We start from the raw sequence: 21,114 nt of genomic DNA, 5'->3' as shown, positions 1-21,114 counted from the left end.
AGGGTTTGAGGGGGCGTGTTAGAGCAGCACTGTAGTTCTATATTTTTTTTGTGCTCTGTTTATTTCCTGATTCCATTACTTTTCTGGTTTCACTTCACATCGTTGATGAGAAGCGCTATTGTATATTCAGCAGCAACTGCTTTAGCATATTTCCCCTTCTCACTGCATAATCCTTTCAGCAACCTGCTTGACTGCTCTCAGTTTCACAAATGCACTTTTCTAAGTAGTTTGTGTGATCCATACACTAAATCCTAGTCCCTCTAGAAATCAATTTTGCCTTATTTGCCTTGGTTTTTGTGGTTCCCTTGAGTTTTTGAAGCAAAGTCATCAGAAAGAAGATTTGAAATAGAAATGAAGAGAGATGGAAGAATGACACCAGCATAATTAGAAGCAAATACGATATGATTGGCATCACATTACACAAAACCAAATCAGCCCCTAAACCTATACCCCCCACCCCCCGCCCCAAAAAAAGGGCCCCTAAGATTAGAACTTGGCACATGATTTCCAAAAACCAATCAGCCAGAGGGTTCTTTAACAGGAAATCAATAGCCAAGAAACTACAATCTAAGAAGCATAATCTTCTGACTACAAAGAACAAAGCTTTGATAACTACACATAAAACAATGAATTGCCCCTCTGGAAAAAAATAAATATAACCAAGTCAGTTTCATTAGCAGAAACCGGTGACCACTAGAGATCCGAGCAAGATTTTCCCCCTGCTTGTTCATCGCCTCACTGCTTCACCATTATAATTTCTTGTGGAAAGAAATTCAAGTAAATTCAGTCTAAGAATAATATGCCAAGTTGCCAACTCAGTCAATAATAAAGATACACATAAACATATCAAATAGATTATGTGGATCCCTATGACTGACTCAGTGTATATATCTTTTACTAGAAAGGATCTGCCCAAGACTTTCCTCCTTTGAATTATGCTAATCTGCAATACCAATGGCACCAAAGTAAAGGCTTGGTTGAAGAAATGACTTGGGATCAAGACCTGCCGGGCCTAGATGATTCTGGTAAGTCATAATGCATTTTTTATCGTCGTCATCTTCTTCGCGGGTTTTCTGATTATTGTGTGCACCATATATTCACAATATGGCCTCTGCGATTCCAAGCTTGCCACTGAGGTATAATTGTGTAGGAATATCCCATTTGTGGATGTTGGAGACCGTGTCTGGTTGTGACAGGGTCAATGAACCAGTCAATGCTAGCAAAGGTTCAAATAATAAAGTTTGGTTCTCATTTTTTCTTTCCTTCTCTTTCCTCATTTCTTCTAGCAACTCTTTGCTGGTGTCGATACCTGATAAGGATTCAGGGGCCAAAGGCCAAAAATGATCGCATTCACAATTCAGATCTTTAAGGTCGTTCAATCATTACTGCTTAATTTGGCAGAGCAAACTTATATGAAATTAATGCCTTACCTGAGAGGTATCCACCATGGACGTAGCCATTAAATCTTTCACTTGTGTGCTCTCCAGTAAAGAAAATGCGACCTACTGGGGCCTGAAGCATCCCGAACAGATGAATAAATAATTGGAAAAAAGAATGTCTTGTTTTTTGTGTTTAGATGCACAAAACGATATGTAATGAGGCCAGTAGAACACCAAACTACATAGAGACTAGAAAACCATAAATGATGTCCTAATAACAAATTGAATTTGAATCTCAAATATAAGCGAGTTACGGTATTCGATCATAACGCAGATATTTCTTTTAACTTAAAGTTTTATGAATGATTCTATTAAAGATGATCTTTCACAACTCTTTCTCATTGTGCAAGACCTTGTAGCAAACATGGGGATTTTTACCTAAATTTTGTCTCGTTTCTATGAAAGCTACAGTCCACTACCTCATTTTTCTTTTCTGTTTATTGGCTATTTAAAGTGAAAGCAAAGGGAAAAAATGTATATTAATGATAGTGTGGACAAATTCATGACTTGTCATTTTCGGCATTTGCTCCCCTGTGTTACAAGGAAGATTAGATGAGTTGCTTGATACAAAAACCAGAGTGACGAGAGTGATCATTACTTAAAATAGCCAGCTGTTAAGTTCCAAGTCATACTGTTTGTCTTCACATGCAACTTCAGAACAGAACATAAAAGTGACAACATGCCTTGATAATTTCAGCAAAGAACACATCCAAACATATTGAACGCGAAAATCAAACCTGAATATTATGCACAATTTGCGGGTTAGAGATAATGGGATAGTTGCTGTAGCTGCCACGCTGGAACCTATTATTCCACCAGCGGGGAACAAATATATCAATGGCACTTGGTATGTTGGGTCCAAACATGTCCCTAAGAACCGCCATAGCTTCTTTTAGGGTCTCTTGATCAGATTGAGCTTCTACACGTTTCGATTCCTCATTTGTCAATGTCACAACCAATATGTGGGAACCAGGGTAAGCATTCTCCATGTGCTGATGACAAAGCAGCAAACCATCAGATAATTAGGAGATTTTGATGAGCAAGTACAGTGAATAAATAATTAAATCTCAAGGCCCATCCAAAAAAAATTATGATTGCAAATCCAATTATTTACAGTAATGATAGATGATTGATACTCAGCTGCTAACATTCAAAGTCAACGCATATTGATAAAAAGAAAAAAAAAAATGAAAGCAAATATTCCGGACTGTACTGAAATAATACGATAGCCAAGTAGTGTTAATTTTTCATCATCAAATAAATCGATTCTTCTCCTATTAAATAAGCATTTCCTAGCTTTGAAATATGGGCATATTACTTAGTATTTTAAACAAACAGTAGATGGAAAAAGTGAGTAAGAAGTTCCCGTTACGAAACCAATACAGACAACTCCAATAAAATACCAACTTTACATACATCATAGGGGAATAAACAATAAAAAAAAAAGGTAAAAATTTTCAATATATGCCGTTATCCCCGCGATGATATGATTTAATTACATGAGACAAATCGAAGTAGTTGCAGCTAAGAATGTTTAAAACTATGTGCTCTTCTACAAAAGTCAAATTTACAGCTTTAAATTAAAAATCAGAAGTCTTGGCGTGGCTGACTCATCTTTAAGCAAAGATTGAGGGGTAACTAATATTAAATCTCCATATGAAAACAAAAGGGATATTTGAATCGATAAGCCTTTGGCCTTATTATCTTGAATTCTTGGACGAGGGGAATAGAAAACCCAATTAGAGGTAGATGAAACAGTGAACTGCTTATGAAATTCTATTTTTAACCATGAATGGGCAAACTAGAATTTATGCAACAATTTCGATTTCCCATTATGTGAGAAACCAATTTCTGAAAATCTTCCCTTCATTACTTGGAGAAACAAAATACCCATAGCAGGCAAACAAAATAGTGTGAAATACAGGATGGAAGGAAATGACACAGCTGGCAACGATAAAGCAGAATTTCTACCAAACCTGCCAAAATGTGTAATAGCCTCTCCGCTCGTGAGCATAAATGAAGAATTCCTTTTCGGGTCCACTTGGCCAGAACTTGTCCGGAAACTTCAGAAAGATTTTAGTGTAGACCATGACATCACATTTCTCTATGGATTCCAATTTCCACCTCTGTTTCATTGTTTATATTAAACATAGTCGTGTTAAAAATACAGAGAAGTATCATGTACAGCAAACCAAACATACTAGGCACGTCAAAGATTTCATATAAATATATCTAGACACATACACACGCAGTTTTCTTCCTGTTTCTTTTTTCTTTTTTGCCAACCACGCTCAGTCAGAGCATAACTCTATATTATCATGTGCATTTGGCGTTAGTAGTGGAGAAGAGATTCTTCTCAACTGCTTGAAAAAAATAATCTATGTGATATTATTTTGAAACTGCACAAAACATTGTACTAGTAGACTAATACTATTACAGCATAGAAGTTACAATCATTTATTAAAGTTACAAGAAAAATTACTATATTGTTATTATTATCGAATGAAGTTTTATTATAAGTATTTGCAATTTGCATCTACAGCTGATAAAGTTAAAATGTTGCAAGCTTAAAATATAATTTGCATATATAATGATGATATCACGACCATAAATGCAGGTTGGCGCCATCCTCCGACCATTTGGTCATCCAATATTTGCCCACAGTAAGAGGGTTAACATGAGACCTTCATTAACGAAAGACTGTGGATCAACTATACCGGGGATCAAGCTGTCCCTGGTTTTTGAAAAGGAGGACTCCTCGAAATCATATTTTCTTGCGTCATCAATCAGAGAGCTTCATTTAATACGAGGCCTAGCTATCCCTATGTTTTGACTTTCCCAACTAGATGACTAATACTATTAAAGACTGTGGACCACACCCTAAATATCAGTATGAAAATGACGGAAACTCCCATTTTAGGGACACAAAAACAAAAGCAAACCCAACGGATTCCTCCATAGTGTTGGCTCCCAGTAGATGTTCCGATCAGATGAAAATTGAACCGGAATCTCTTGCTTTTATTCGGAATAGATTTTACAAGTCTGATAGTACAAGTGCTATATTTTAATGTTTTGCTACTAAACTTATCTTTTGATTTTAATTACTGAATTACTAGATTCAGCTTGCAGGATTCAATTTGTTTAGAATAGTCTTCAGCCAAAAACAAAATTTTGATTGATGGACTAGATTTTCATTTTGATGCCCCCCAGTACCCTAAAAAGATCAGGGTGATGACTACCAGAGCCACATATTCAGGACCAATAAGTCAGCTCCACACATCTCTAATAGTATTTGTAGAATTTGTCGAATTGTTAATTAATAATACAGGGGTACCTGGGGATGGGAGACAGGAGGAAAGGAGGTTATTATAAAGCGGAGACTTACAGGTAAGGGCGGGTTGAAGGCAATGAGCTCGCTTTGGAGAACGCCAATACTAACAGATAGAACCACGTAGTCAGCCTCGAAAATGCAACCATCCTCCGTTATTACGGTAACGCCACTTCTCGAGTGCTGCAATTCCCGGACGACCTGCACGAAACCATGCAAAAAGATTCAGTCAGATATTCAGCCTGATATTATCGAATTAATGTGTCGCTGTGTCAGAAATGAAGGTTCTTCTGCTTTTGTTATTTGTGCAAATATCATCTAATTTTGTCGTGATAAATCAATATCATCTAATTTTAAAAGTACTAATATTAATTCCAAATTTCTACCAAAATTATAAGCATTTATCAAGGTGTGAAATAATACAAAAATCCAAAGTCTGCAATTCCCGGACGACCAATAACTATCCCCTAAAAAAAAAAATCACACAGTTAATAAAGTAAACCAAATTACAAAGGGATAAAAGTCCACGTGATTCTCAATAGTCAAAGCCAAAAGAATCTGTGCACTGTAGAATTTGGAATCAATATGTAAATTCAGAAAAGAGATTCTTTTTCTCAGAAGTCAAAATGGAGTATTGATTTCAAGAACAAAGCCATATGGCCAAAATTTACCGCGCGCAATATTAAATAAGGTAATGTTCCCAAAATCACGAAAATCACAGGAGAACATGGTACGTTCGCTTCTCGCCTTTCAGCAATTGACGGAGGCCTAATCCAGCGAGATTCGTACGAGGTCAAAAACAATATGCAAGTAGTACATATATTGAGGATACTTCAACTCAAACTATTATGCGGGCAACTGGATCCGCGTGTGTGTATTTAAAACACTAAAACCTCCGTGCTTCTTCTTCCCTTTTTTTTTTTTTTTATAAACAAAACCCCCCGTCTTATTGTTGCTGTGTCAATTCAAATAGTGCGCACGGTTACCCAAATCAGGACTTTGGGGTCCATGACTTTAAGACTTGGAAAAGTCTAAATAGAGATCAAAAATAATTTGTGGGTCACATTGACCCTGAGCATTTCCCCCCAATTTTTCTACGGAAGTATGTTCTTCAAAAGGTTTCGTCGTTTCTATCAGCCTGTAACCATTCAAAAAAAATCTAGTACTATGTCGTAAAGGTCAACGACCATCTGAAATCCACCTGCGCTTGGCGCTGCCTCAAGCAACCAGCAATTACTCAAACGACGAAGAAAATGCATTCCAAGGAAAAAAGATCTCTGAAAAAAGCCGTGGTCACTAATCCCCAGCGAACAGTGGCCTGCGGCTGCGGCTATACCCCGATCAAACAGTACCGGGATTTAACTCAAAATAACATCCGGTGAACTTCCACTTCTTGGATTTCCTATTTTTCCAAAATATTATGTTTCTTTCTACATGGCGAGTAACCAAAATAAAAATACACAATTAAAAGTAAAATTAAATATATATATAAATAAGGGAAATTAAGTAGTAGCTACAGTACAAAATATAGAAAATTTACGATACATATTCATTTTAAATAAATTAAAATCAGTAAATATATTAGTATATTTTAGTGACATATTTATTTGTTAGTGAATCGATTTACCTCTCCCTCTGATTCACTGCATTCCTAGAATCATTTTAAATCAGCATACTTTTTTTATAATTTATAAAAAAATTTTATGTCCTTGTCCAAAAAGCTTATCTTTGCTTCGCTCACACATTAGTTAATTATTAATCGAATAGAATAATTCTGCATGGTAGAAATCTAAAGTAAAATTATTTGTTACGGAAATATACCGTAACTTATCTCCGGACAAAAAAAAAACACTCAAAAGGTTTAAAAAAAAGTGTGAGAGTGACAGATATCTCTCAAACATAATAACATCTTTTGAAAAGTCATTATCCGCAAACCCCAAAAGTGGGCCAATCAAGCTTCAGTAACCCGAGAAAAAAATAATGAAAGCCGGGGGCATTCTAACAAAGACAAAATTTTAAATTTTTCTTTTCAACCGCTTATTTATTCCGCTCTCAACAAATGACGTATGGCAAACAGACAAAGAACTTTTCTCTGTGAATATCTCATATTATTCATAAACCAGATTCACAAACAAATAAAATTGAAGGTACTTTAGTATAATAAAATTTCTTAATATAGTGTTGTTTGAAACTTTGGATTGAAGAATCTGACGAGAGAAATCAAATATAAGTAGGTTCATCAGGGGAAAAAGAGAATAGCAGTATTTAGAGGAGAAATATGGAGGGCGGGGCCCGCAATTTCTTTCCTCCCCAACATGCTGGAGAAAATGGAGAAATAACGTACTAACGGACGGATAAGACTAGGAGGTTAGCATTGCATTCCAAATTTTATCTTGATCAAAAATTAAAAAAGAGTAAATTAACTGAATTTCACCATTTCCTAAATTTAGCTCAATTATACTGGATTTTAAAAAATTTCAATTTTATACATTCCAAAAATTTAATGTTTTATAAAACAATTGACCTTTTTTATAATATAATGTTATGGTATTTATTATAAAACAAAAAATTAAAAAATGCAGACAAAAATTTTAAAAATACGAGAAGAGAATAAATTATTTTAAAATAATTGTATATATATTTATCCAAATTTTCACCATAATTAAATTAGCGAAAGGACTTAGTCAAGTACCTTGTTAAGCTTGAGGCGATCGTCCAAGATTACACCGTCTGAAGTGAAGAGAAAATCTTCAGCCATTCTGTAGAGCAGATGCTCATACCCTCGTTCATCCGCAACTAAAAATTCTCTCTCCCCGAAATCTACGTATGTAGATATTGGTTCCACTTCTGCACCCAAATTCCCAGTCTATTATTCACCTTATTTTAGTAAAAAGAAGGGAAAAAAGAAACGGCAAACGAAACAGAAGGGTTACCGAGGACTTATTTTATAGTGCAAAAATATAAATGTATAAAACAAATTCGTTAAAAATTAAAAAGCATCTGCTGAGCTGGAAAAGATTTGAGGATTGAATAATTTGACAAAGTCACAGCCCCACACATCTCAATTTCTTTTGCTTTCTTATTTCTGTCATATGGAAGAGAAACCAACAGTAAAAACAAAAACTCAATGTTGAAGTAAGTTGCGAACTGACCTGCCATTTCGAAATCATGTAGGATAAAATCAATGGCCAGCTCTATTGGGGTCTTTGGCGACCTGAAATGATACATTAGAAAGCGAGATTCAGACTAGGAATATTTAGCTAACCAATCATACATTAACAACCAACCACGTTAACTTACGAAGGAGACTCTGTTATTTTGCTGACATCACCACCGTGATCGGCATCCTGGTTCTTCAGCTTCTGAATCGCCGAGTCCACCGCCTTTTTGTAGGAGTCGGCAGCGATTCCACTCGGAAAGATTTTCCCGCTGCAAGTCGGTGCGCAAATTCAGTTAGATTCACTGACAGAGTGATTTGAAATTGTACACCAAAACCACAATCCAGAGCAGTAAAAGGCAAAAAAGAACGAAAACGACTATAACACTCAAATGCGCCACTGTATCGGAAATTATCGGAATAAGCGACTCGCCACCACGGCGCATAAAAGACGAAAAACGGCACTAAATTGTTCCGGCAAAGTAATGAGCAAATAGGAATGGCGGAAATAGCAAGGTTAGGCCGTTTTGCAGACCTGCGATCATAAATATTGTAGCGCGCATTGCTGTAATCAGAGAAGCAGGTTCGGAGGCCAGATTTGGCAGCGAGTTCCCAAACAGGATTAGACTCTTTGCCACCAACTCCGGCGATCCACCCAGCTCCGAGCTCCACCGACACGCCTCCGAAATTTTCCTTCCGGATCCTACCGCCGATACGGTCGGAGGCCTCCAGAATCACCAGGTCTTCTATTCCGTTCTCGGCTAAAACTTTTGCCGCAGAGATACCTTTCGTACAGAGAAACTAAAATCAGAACAAAATGAATTCACAATAACCGCGTGGTCAGAGGTGGAAGGATTGATCGGCAGCGAAGCTCTCACCGGAGATACCAGCTCCGACGATGATGACGGAGGAGCGAGAGGGTGAGTCCATGTATCTATGTGCGGAAACAAGAAAGAGAGAGATTGAATACGAGTGGAGGAAGAGAGCAAACGCGATTAGTTGGAGGGGAGCAAAAATAGCGCGAGTCGGTTTTTATAGCTCTTTTCTCTGTATTTTTTTTTCTTTTTCTTTTTATTTTTTGCTGTTTTATTATTTCCAAATTGAGAAGTGAGAACAGATGACCTTCCCTGACGTTTCCTGCTCGCTTTTACATTTTTCTCAGGAGCCCAATTTTGACATGCCTTGACTGACTGAAACCATTGTCTTATTCATCTAAATAAAAAAATTAAAAAAATTTTTAAAAAATATCTTTTGAATTTTAAAATCTTAAACCAAAAATTACTACAAAAATATATGGTAATTTGCTTTTTAAGTATAGTTAAATATTTTTTTAATATAACTTAGAGGATTTTCAAGTCATTTTGAGTTTAAAACTAATTTCTATCAAGCTGAGACGTTAAGGTAGAAACCTTCCCAACAAGTGCGCTTTTAAGGATTTAAAGTTGTATTCTTCTCCTTAAAGTGGTCAAACCACTTATCATCCCAACCAAAGGCTTGTTGATAAATATAATTAATTGTTATTAAAGTATAATAAACAAAACTGATTTGAAATTTTAAAATTCAAAAGCTATTTTTTGACATTTTCTAAAAAATATCTAATCTCATTAAAAAAAATAAAAAAATTCAAAAAAAAATCCTTGAATTTTAAAATTGAACTTTCAGAATTTAAACTTGTATTCTCCTTCTTAAAAAAGTAAAACTACTTACCATCTCAATTTGTTGATAAATATAATTAATTGTTATTGAAGTGTAATAAACAAGACTGATTTGAAATTTTGAAATTCAAAAGCTATTTTTTAAGATTTTTCAAAAAAATAATTATCTAATTTTATTAAAAAAATAAAGAAAATTTGTTAAAACAATTTTATTGTCCAAAAATACTTAAGTGAGTATCCAAGTTGCTGAACGAACGCAAATCATATTTAGCAAGTAACATTCTTTTTCTTTGCTCCAAAAAAAAAAAAGTAACATTCTCTTTCGAATTTATGTAATATATTTTTAATTATATGTAAATGTTTTTATTTTACACATAACTAAACATAAATTGCATACAGTTAAAAGAGTGGCATCTACGGAATACAAGGCATTAGCTATATTTTAGTCCTTGAACAAATTTAAGTACCTTTGTAGTTTGTACAATGAATTTCGCAAAAGTTCAACAATTTTCGTTGAAAATCATTCCCTATTTTTCTTTCTTAAATATCGCAATGGTTGGATTAACTTTAAGTATTCCATAAATACACATATTTATATATTGTTTAAAAGTTTTTTCAAATATACTATTTATATACCATAAACGGTGCTAATTAATTTATGAATTATATAATTACTTTTATATAAAAGATATTTTTAAAATGATAATAAACCATACTAAATTTTATAAGTTATATTAAGAATATTCAAATTTTATATTTTAGTACATAAAAATTTTGTGAGAAAAAGAGATAACATGAATTCTTCTCAAACTATATATATTTCATGTGCATTGTAACCCTTTCTCAAAGTAGCCATACAATTTTGGTTAAAAAAAAAAAAAAGTAGCCATATAATTAATGACTCGTCGATAACTTAGGTTTTTTCCTTTTTTGCCAACACTTGGGTTGTTATATTGTAGTAGTATTTACATATACATTGATATTTATTATCTTGACTAGACACCTATTTTATTCATCCCAATAAGCCTTGGAGAATGAATCGCAATAACCTAGTTTTTTTTTTGACCAGCCGCAATAACCTAGTTAAAATATTGTTTCCAATAAAGTGTAAATATTAAATGTTGATCATAATTGATTTATTTAAAATACAATTCATTTAATACCACTACACAATTATTCAATTTATATTTTATCTAGCTAAAAGATCATTTTAATAACCTTTATGGGACTTTACTTTGTATTGAGGCTAAATTGCGTCACATTGTTTATAATTTTTTAATTAATAGCATGACATTTTCCTATAAATTTTGTATTACCATAGTTTCATTGTTTCACCTATAAGATATTTTTTTAAAAAAACATATACCTTAATTAACAATTGGTACTCCCTCCGTTCCTTATTATAAGAGACAAATAACCGAAGTACGTTGATCAAAAAAACAGTTAAAATTAGTTAAGAACAATTAATGGGTAAAAAGTATAATTTTTTCCAAAAATGCCCTCATTAATAAGGAGAGAGAACATGAGAGAGAACAATTAAATTATTAAAAGAAAGAGAAGTGGGAGGGAGAGAGAGTGTGAGTTGGAAATAATAAATATGGGTAAAATAGTAAATCAACACAAAAAAGTAGAGACAACTTGTAAGTATCTCTTATATATAGAAATATGCCATAAGCATCAAATGTCTCTTATAATAAGGAACGGAGGGAGTATTAAAGATTAGCAAAATTGGAAAAACAAAATTGGGATCTTGGCTATTATATTTAATTATTTTTGTTTTTGGATATGCCGTATGCATTAGATAAAAATGCTTTGGATTTTAAATTTTCACAACATTAGATCATAATTTACATAAAATATATGAGTTGAATTCTTCTAAGAAAAGAAAATTCGCCAAAACAGCTCCAAATCATGATGATGACTCCCAAATTCATACAAAAATCTCTTCAGAATGTTATAAAATATAGGGGGTCATAAGTACACATGTCAATGATATTTCTTTCTTAATTAATATCCAAGCAATAATTGTCAATGATATTTCTTATTTTTTAATATGCATGCAGTGACTTTCAATTGTTCAATCATGCACGGTAATGTTTGAAAACGTCAAATATTTTTATTTTGTAATTGATATACAGTATTCAGATAATCTATTCATCCATTTTCTTATTGCTTACTCAAAAAAAACTACATCTTAGGGGATGTTTGGAAAAACCAAAACCTAGGTTTCAGAATCACTTTTCCGCAAAACGAGGTAACCTCCTCCATATATTTACTTCGTAATCCGTAAAAGCACTTCTGAAACCATGGTTTGGTTTCTATCCAAACACTCCCTTAACCGCCATAGTCGTTTATTGTGAGATTCAAATAAATGAATTGTGTGGTTTGAAAAAAAAAACTATTATAATTAGTTAACAGCAATAAATAAATAAAAATATATATTTTTCTAAATATGTACTTATTTGTTGGTTTAAGTTTTTTTATAGGTTGGACTCTTATTCTTTTTTTTTTTTTACTTTTTCCTATTAGTGGATATAATAATTTTTTGTATTAATAAAATTAATTTCTTTTGTGCCAAAAAAAGTGGCATATCTAGTATATTTGAAAGGGAAAAAATTAGGATTGGAATGTGATACTTTTATCTATTATTTTGATGTTATTGTTATGGTACTTTTATCGTCCTGGTCTTATTTATAGAACATTTAGGACTTCAAATTATAAATAAGATTACGATACTAGACGTAAGTGAAAAATAACATCAAAATATATTGGATGCGCCACGAAAATAATATTAAAATGTTACATGCATTATAAATAAGATTAAAGCGCCGGACGTTACTCTGAAAAATAATATCAAAATGTTAAATGTCATAACTTTTTTAGTTAAGAGTTTTGAACTTATTATAGCTCGAGTTTTTCCTGGTCGATGCTTTGTTCTGGTATTGACGTGAAGGTCCAAGACTGTAATAAAATTGTCCATTAATGAAAGAAAAAGAATTGGGAGTGGACATAAAATAATTGGGGAAGGATAAAAGACGGACACGTATAAACCCAGATTTGAGTTTTTTTTTTTTTTGAGAGAATATCTTCTCATTCGGCATTCTCATCTGCTCAATCATTTTCGTAAATCTAAAATGATTCGATTCACATGGTCAAGGTTCACACAATTCCGGAAGCTTCATCTCAGAAGTCTGACGATAATTGGCAGTGACTTTTAATCATAAACTAATGCCATAATCAATTTTGCTACACATTAATTATAATTACTTTCATGCTATTTATAAATTCATCATAATTATAAGGCACGTACTATTTTTTATCACTAATTTCTCCTTTCACCTCTAGTTAAATGTCCGTATGTTATTTAATTTTTAGATAGAGTTAATGAGGTCAAAAAAAAAATTTGTTCCTAATAAAACACATTCAAATTGAACCTTATTTCATATTTTTAAGAATAAATTTTAATATATATATATATATATATAAAATAAATACCAACAAATGGCCTAAACTCTTTAGCTTAAAAATTGAACTTTTCTCACTAAGCTAAGTACTACCTCCGGTCCTTAATATAAAATGTTGTTTGATTTTTATTTTGACCCTAAATATAAGATCCCAATCTACTTTGTCTCTCATATTTATGCATTTTTCTCAAAGTAATCCTTCTAATAATGGTAGTTCTAGCCAATACATTTGATTAGTAAGGATATTTTAGGAAAGATAACACCTATTTGTTATAAATAACTAACTTAACTTTTTTCTTTAATCTCCTCAAATTAGTTAACTAACTCTTATAATTAAGATTGGAGATAGTACTTGAAATGTATTTATTTTCAATAAGTATAGTTTTTCTTTTTTTATTAGCCGCCAGCTGATCGAAGCAACATTTTCAAATATTTTTAATGATCTAAATAATTAACGAGTTTATTTATAATTTTATATATGTACAATATCCATTGGTATAGTGATGCTTATAGCACAATTTTACCTCCTCAATCATTTTCACATGTCTGAGATGATTCAATTCACATGGTAAAGAGATTCACATAATTAGAGAAGTTTCAAGTGAGATGTTTGAGAGTAATAATTTGCACTCATTCCTAATTATAGAAGAGTCATAATTTTTTTACCATCAAGTCATAATTAATTCAACTGGATGTGAGGCTTTGCATATTGGATAAAATGAAGGAATGATTGCATTTTGTTGTTTCTAGCTCATAAATAATGCTATGCTACTTTCTATGGATTATATATATTGATGTAATAAAATTAATTGATTGCTTATTGATTATTTGACTTCAAAAAAAAATTAAACTAAATTGATTTAGTAAGAAATAAATTAAACTAAGATGGTTAATTATGTGCATCATAAAATAAATTTAATTTGACTAGCTAAAATGTAATCAAGAGTCAGATAATTGTGAAATAATAAGTGAGAAGAGAAGTATACCAGTATAACATATACATATGATTTTCTTTTCTTTTATGTTTTCCCTCTTTTTTTCCTCAATATCTTAAGATAGCATGAAACTTAACTAATTTTTTAGAAGAAGGAAAAGATATACTCTTCTGCTTCTTAATATAAGACCTATTTAACTAATTTGATTAAATTAAAAAAGTTAGGTAAGTTAGTTAATTATAAAAAATATGACATATTTTTTCTAAAACACTATAATTATCTTCTTTAATATCCCCTCTTTCTCTTTTACTTAATTATGGTTGAAGGAGTATCTACAGGGATAATTTAGAAAAAAATTGATAAATATGAAAAATAGTTCTTATATTTATGACTAAAATCAACTCAACAATTAGGTCTTATATTAATGACCGGAAGAGTATAACTTAAAAGTTTGAAAAAGAATCACCTGAAAGAGAAAACATAAATGCAATCAAGTTAAATAAAATCACTAAATTGGTCAACATTCAAAATCAAATAAATCCATTGTTTTATAAATAAATTACACAGATATTTTTTTGATACACTAAATTACACAGATATTGATATCATCAATATCTTTTCTTCCAATAAATATCATCCATATCAATATATATAATAAAATTTATAAGAAGTCACATTGTTCAATGCACCAAAAAACAAAAAGCACCTAGTCTTCTTCAAGAATCAACTATCAACATAAAATATAAAATCAGTACCAAAGCATACCATTGTAAAATTTCAAAAATTGCAATTATTTTTTTGACCATGAATTTTTTTTGCTAATCTTTTATCTATATTTTACCATATTTTGATGCTTAATTCTCCAAGTCTCCATTAAAATTAGTAATGCACCTATCGTTAATGTTGTTGTATATAACTACGGCACAAAATTGCTACTGTAAACCAAAAACAATAAAATAAAACAGAAAATGACTTTTTTGGAACTAGGTGGTTAAATTAATTAATGAGTTTAATTAATTCACAAAATGTGGAAGATGATCAAACCAGGCGCCCATGGTATGTGACCACAATCAAGCCCATGCGCGACACGTAACTAATATTAAAATCTCATGGCAAACTACTCATCTATTTTCATTTTTCTTTTATGAGTAAAATTCTCTGATTACCCTTCTAATTTGTATCAATTACACAGATCTCTTTTTTATTTTAAAAATATATAGTTTAGTTTAATTAGTTAACACCGTTAGGAATATTTTAACAATATTATTTTTAACTGAAATTTATATCAAAATAAAATTTATTTATTATTTTACTCCTCATTCTAATAAATTTCTAAATTATATTTTTACAGTTACATCAATTTCATTTAGTTAAGGCAAACATAAAAGATTTGATTAAAAATTTAACTAATTTTATGATTTAAAGTAAAATATGAAAATTATAAAATCTTATGATTTGGTTCGAAATTAATAAATTTTATACCATATTAGAAATTTTAAAGATAATTATTTTTTGATTTCATAAAAACACTTTTTGGAAAATATAAATGTCTAAATAATTATTAATTTAAAAAGGGACATTTTGGTCAAAAAAATAATTTAAAGTCAAACATAATAGTCAACTAACGATTTGGGTAGATGGAAATAAAATCTTAAATATAGAAAGGAGATTTGTGTAACATATGTTTTAATTGTAAGGGAGATTTATATACGTTTTCAAAATAAAGGGGAGGTTTCAATAATTAAGATAAAATAGAAGAGTAATCGGTGTATTTTACTCTTCTTTTATTCAATACAATAAAAATACCATTTGATTTTTTTTATTCTCTACTTGTCATTTGGCTTAACTTGCTAAGGGAAAAAAAATCCCAGTCGTCCAATTTCAATTTTAATAATTTTATTTTTATTTTATTGTCAAAAATAAATTCAAGTATTGAAAGGTTATAAATTTTAAAAAAACTAGTGCTTGTAATATGATCTAAGAATGCTTCCGTTTTACCTTAGATAGTTTTGACCATAATTTTTGGTCCTCTAATGCGCCCAAAAAAGTAATAACCTCATTAAACTTTGTTACTGAAGAAAAATTCAAAATTCAAAATTCAAAATTCAAAATTCAAATAAAAAATAAATATTAAAATATATGGAAATGAATAATTATAGCATATTGATAGACGAGAATTTATAATTTTTTTTTAATAATCATTTTTTCTGAAACATTAAAAATTCAAGTTCAAATAATAAAAGAAAGCTCATAGAGAAACAATAATAATAGCCCCTTGTGGCTAACATGGATAGTGGGAATAGTGGAGGATGTTAGTAATGGCCAAGAGTTTAAACTTTTTAACATCAAAGAAAAAAATATAATAATAATTATTATTATTATAGAATAAATAAAGGCATGAAATCCAAAAGACACGTTATTGTTAATTATTAATCAGAACTTCTTCTTTTTTAGCTGATTAATTATTTATAAGAACTGCTGCTTGTTAAAATGTTTTATATTTTTAGTTTAGTGTTAATATGCAAATTTGTCTTAAAAACTTTCACTTAATAATGCCAAACATAGGAAATTTTTTTGTGCAAATTTATTTTAGAAGTTTAAAATTATAATAATATTGTTTTGCACCGTTAAAAATATTGTTAGATAATATTAGTTTTTTAATGAGAAGGACAATATTGCTATAATTTTAAACTTTTAGGATAAATTTATACCAAAAAAACTCCCAAGTGTCCTGTACTCTCGAGTGAAAATTTTTAAAATAAATGTACACTTTAATCCTCTCTAGTTCATTAGTACTCTTACAATCTTACGTAAAATAGTTAAATAAATAATTTATAAAATGAGTGTTAATTTTTACCAAAATAATCAATTTTATTGATATAAAAAATTATTATGCACGCTCAAAGCAAAGGAAAAAAAACACTCAAAAAATATGACAATTACTACTATAACTTAGGACAAAAAATTACTTAAAAAATGAGTATTGGTTTCCTTAAACCACCTTCTAATTATGGTGGGATTACTTATTGATAGAAATTTTCTTCTAATATGTTTAATGATAAAAATATTTTAAAAATTTATATTTAGGATGAAAATAATCGTTTTTACTAATTCCCATGTTTTGGACCCAAATGATTAATGTATAAGAAACGTGGAAAACATTGAAAAGGAGGGTAATGGAAAGTGAACAGAAACCGGCGGCCACTTGCGACTTGGGAGCGTTGGAGACGGTGAGAGCTTTTTTGGAGGACACGTGTGGGGGGCACGCGCCACACACGTGTGGATTTCGGGTCGTTAGGAAATTGGAAAGGAATCGGAATCCCTTGGCTGTCCTGTGCCGTCTACTATGCACTGCAATATATGGCGCGTGTCTGTCAATTGTGGCGGTGGCAGCTATTAAATTACCGCTTTTGTTATTTTAAATTTACAAAATAAATTTAATATATTCATATTATGCACCAAGCATATATCATGCATGTATGGTAGCATAAAAAAATTCTAAGCTAATGGTGATTGGATAGGTAAGATTTTGGAATTTTGTGTATTTTAAATTAAAAATAAATTATAATTTTTCATACCTTGAATTCACATTAATTAATTAGTATTCCATCCTAAATGTAGAAACGAGTTAGAGTTGATTTTAATTTAATCACTTTAAGATATTTTATATTTCATATTTATAATTTTAACAAAATAATTTATTGAACTTATAAATTAATAAGAAAATTATGTCACATTATATTTGTTAAGGTTAAGTAATTTATTTAAAAAAATTCGGTTAAGTTTCAACTTATAGAGTTGGTTTTAATTGCCTTAATATATTTTATATTTTATATTTATCATATTATTGTTTCATGTGAATTTATAATTAAATACTATTAAATGTGATTAGAAAACTTGATATAATAAATATAAAAAACCTAATATAAATATTATTTTTTATTTAATTTTTTTAATCTATTCAAATTAGTTGAGTAGCTATTACATCAAATATTGGAGGAGTAATATCAAACACCAAAGGCTAACAATTGGCACAAAAAAAAAATACTCTTCCGGTCCTCAATATAGGACCCAATTCTTGAATTGGTTTTGATCCTAAATATAAGACCCATTTCTCATATTTATCAATTTTCTCTAAATTACCCCTATGGATAATCTCTCAACCATAATCAAGTAGAAGAGGGAGATGGGGTATTAAGAAAGATGATTATGGTGTTTTAGGAAAAATGTGTCATTTTTCTTATAATTAACTAACTTACCTAATTTTCTTAATCTAATCAAATTAGTTAAATGAGTCTTATATTAAGAACTGGAAGAGCATTAGATTTCAATACTCTGATGACATAATAGAATGAAAGCTTCTTTGTAAATAAAACAAATGGGGTTTGATCTTATATGGTTAATGTTTATTTATGAATTTTTTTCAATAAAAGGGGGTCAAATACTAGATGATGATTTGTCAAAAAAAAATTTTTAAATCAATAACTAAAAATAATAGGATTTGAAGAATGATGATGCTATGAAGATGATTATTTTAACCATGTAACAGGGTAGATGACAAGAATGTACAGCACGCATATGGTTGAGTTCATGCGCAATGAATCTGTCCGGATAGCCCAGCCAGCATGCATTGAACAACACCACGTAGTTATATATATAGACACACACACACACACACAACATGCCAACATTCACATATATAAGTGGTTGGAGGTGCCATGTCTCTTCAAATTTCTGACTCCTCGATATGCTGACAAAAATCCACCCATTTTCTTTGAGTCTTTTGAAATAAACAATTGACACTTTTTTTAAAAAAATAATATTAAAAGAGGGAGGAGAACGTGAATAATTTGATTTAAGATATGAGCTTGCGCGAAGGGCTTAATCATGAGTCATGACCATGAATTTTTTTCTTTCAAATTATCATTTGCATTATTTATATTCATTTGTTACCTTAAGTTTTTGTTAATGAGAAGTTATTCTGGTGATAACACCGCCCGTTATGTTTAGATAAGATTTCTAGCTCGAGCCTATTTGTTTAATTGTACAAAAGAAAGTTATATATTCTAAGTTTTTCATTTAATATATTTACAAATTTCTCTGATTTTAAAAGACTAATTTCAATCTAAACGTGAGCATGGATACTCTCATATTAGCATATTACTCCTCCGGTTCTTAATATAGGACCTAATTATTGGGTTAGTTTTGGTTCTAAATATAAGATCCATTTCTCATATTTATCAGTTTTCTCTAAATTATCCATATAGATATTCTTTCAATCAGAATCATATCAAGTAGAAAAAGAAGATGGGGTATTAAGAAAGATGATTATGGTATTTTAAGAAAAACGTGTCACATTTCTTATAATTAACTAACTTACCAAACTTCTTTAATATAATCAAATTAATTAAATGAGTCTTATATTAAGGACTAGATGAGTACTATATTATAATCAGAATCAAAAGAATCACATTTTTTCTCATCTGTCTTTTAGAAATAAATTAGCTAAAATTGTCACCACAAGAAAAAGTCTTTTAGACAAAAAAAATGCATAAAAAAATATGTCTTTAATTTGCTTTTATTGAATTAAGTTGGATCCAATTGCTTGAATCAAACTTGGTTACCATGTTTTAAGTGGTTGCCATTATAATAAATTTAAGTTCCTATTTGAATTAGCTGTTAGTAGAGAAATAATTTTACATTGCATGAAATAAATATACGAGAGATGTTTTGTCTCATTAAATGTGAAAATAAGTTTTTGTATAGTTTGATCTAAAAACGATGATGGAACTCACTTTTAAAATAAAATTTTGTTATTGGGAATAAAGTTATCTTCTGTTAAAAAAGAAAAAGAAAAAAAATCAAACATTAATTTTATGATATGATTGATGTTTAGTATAGTACATTAATATTCATACATAATTAGTGAATCACATTGATAAACAGACCCAATAATTGATGGCCCTAATTGAGTTGTGCGTACAAATTGCAAAATATTACCAACAAAACCTTTTTTGGAGTTTAGTAGAAGAGATTTTAAGGTCATTTTCAGATCGTTAATAGGGAAAGATTTGTTGACTTATTCACAAACATCACAAGGACATCTTCAGTTGCTCGTGTAGTTCCCTCGGCCATACAATTTTGCACTTTGACATGATATGTCTATTAATACATCTCCTTTATTTTATTTTCAATCAAATTCCACATATTCACAGAAATAGATGCACATCACGTGTCGGAAAAAATAGTACCAAAATAAATATATTCAAGTACAATAATGAAATATGAATTTCCTATGCATTCATATTTTTTGTGTGTGTGAATTTCTCTCTGAATTAAGATTGATCCAGCAATTCTTAAATATTTTCTCAATTGTGTCTACCACAAGTATTTTATATTTCATCTAGCATCTTAAAATATTTTTTTTGCAAATGTATTCAGCATTATTCTAAAATAATTTGTATTTCCTTTTACATGATCCTCTTTCTTTTCTTTTTTTTTGGTAATTGTGTACATGAGAGACTGTGATTTTATTCATAAATTAGTTCCAAAATGTTTTACTGAAACTAAGAAAAATATTAAATATTGTTAAGACTATCTTAAAATTTAATAACTTTTCAATTTTATCCCTATTTAATGTATACCTCTTCAAATAGATGATTGTTATTTTCTTAGAAAGCTTATATATTAAATATAGATGAAATTGAAAAGCTATTAATTTTTATGATAGAGATAATGATGTTTAAAATTTTTCTTTTAGCTACGATGAAACATTGAAATTTGAAAATGTATTATAAATAACATCGAAAGCGTAAGCCTAAAGCTGGAGTATAAAAGGTTGAAATAGTTCTATTTGTAAGATACAAACGTAAAACATGTCTAAACTTTTTTAACCAATTTTTTTCATTTCTGTTCCTATTCTTTACATGTTATATCACTGCATTAGTTATTACTATCTCTCACATATTTTTCTTACATATGCTCTCTGACTCAGTCTTTTTCTGTAGATAAGGGTATTTATAGGAAAAATATATTTTTTAGACATGTAATGCCTTGACCAATTTAAATAAAATTTGCAATAAATGCAATTTGGTTATTTGTATCTTATATACTCCTTCGGTCCTTAATATAGGACC

At 30.3% G+C, this 21,114-nt stretch overlaps 1 protein-coding gene across 1 annotated transcript; it reads right to left on the bottom strand.

Annotated features, from left to right (window-relative positions):
• Positions 1 to 577: 577 nt before the first annotated feature.
• On the bottom strand, positions 578 to 8,901 carry LOC114719266 (polyamine oxidase 1). The gene is made up of 10 exons (XM_028904738.1): positions 8,803 to 8,901; positions 8,460 to 8,709; positions 8,068 to 8,196; positions 7,920 to 7,981; positions 7,460 to 7,614; positions 4,825 to 4,968; positions 3,416 to 3,565; positions 2,177 to 2,431; positions 1,431 to 1,512; positions 578 to 1,309 (listed from the first exon to the last, which is right to left on the bottom strand). Exons 1-10 carry the CDS (start codon positions 8,852 to 8,854, stop codon positions 1,098 to 1,100), a joined length of 1,491 nt encoding a protein of 496 aa, XP_028760571.1. The 5' UTR covers positions 8,855 to 8,901; the 3' UTR covers positions 578 to 1,097.
• Between the last annotated feature and the right edge of the window lie 12,213 nt (positions 8,902 to 21,114).

This window comes from Neltuma alba, unplaced genomic scaffold (assembly GCF_004799145.2).
Source record: "Neltuma alba isolate B1F8T4 unplaced genomic scaffold, ASM479914v2 tig00011900_pilon, whole genome shotgun sequence".
Lineage (NCBI taxonomy): Eukaryota > Viridiplantae > Streptophyta > Magnoliopsida > Fabales > Fabaceae > Neltuma > Neltuma alba.
The sequence above is the reverse complement of the archived record's forward strand: the minus strand, read 5'-3'. Positions and strand labels throughout refer to the sequence as shown.

What these genes read in the sequence shown, in the direction of transcription:
- LOC114719266 (XM_028904738.1), bottom strand. Translation starts at nt 8,854, where the DNA reads ATGGACTCACCCTCTCGCTCCTCCGTCATCATCGTCGGAGCTGGTATC. An exon ending in CGTCGGAGCTGGTATCTCCG is followed by an intron (nt 8,710 to 8,802) that starts GTGAGAGCTTCG and finishes TCTGTACGAAAG; the next exon opens with GTATCTCTGCGGCAAAAGTT. An exon ending in GCTATTACACATTTTGGCAG is followed by an intron (nt 2,432 to 3,415) that starts GTTTGGTAGAAA and finishes CTTTGTCATCAG; the next exon opens with CACATGGAGAATGCTTACCC.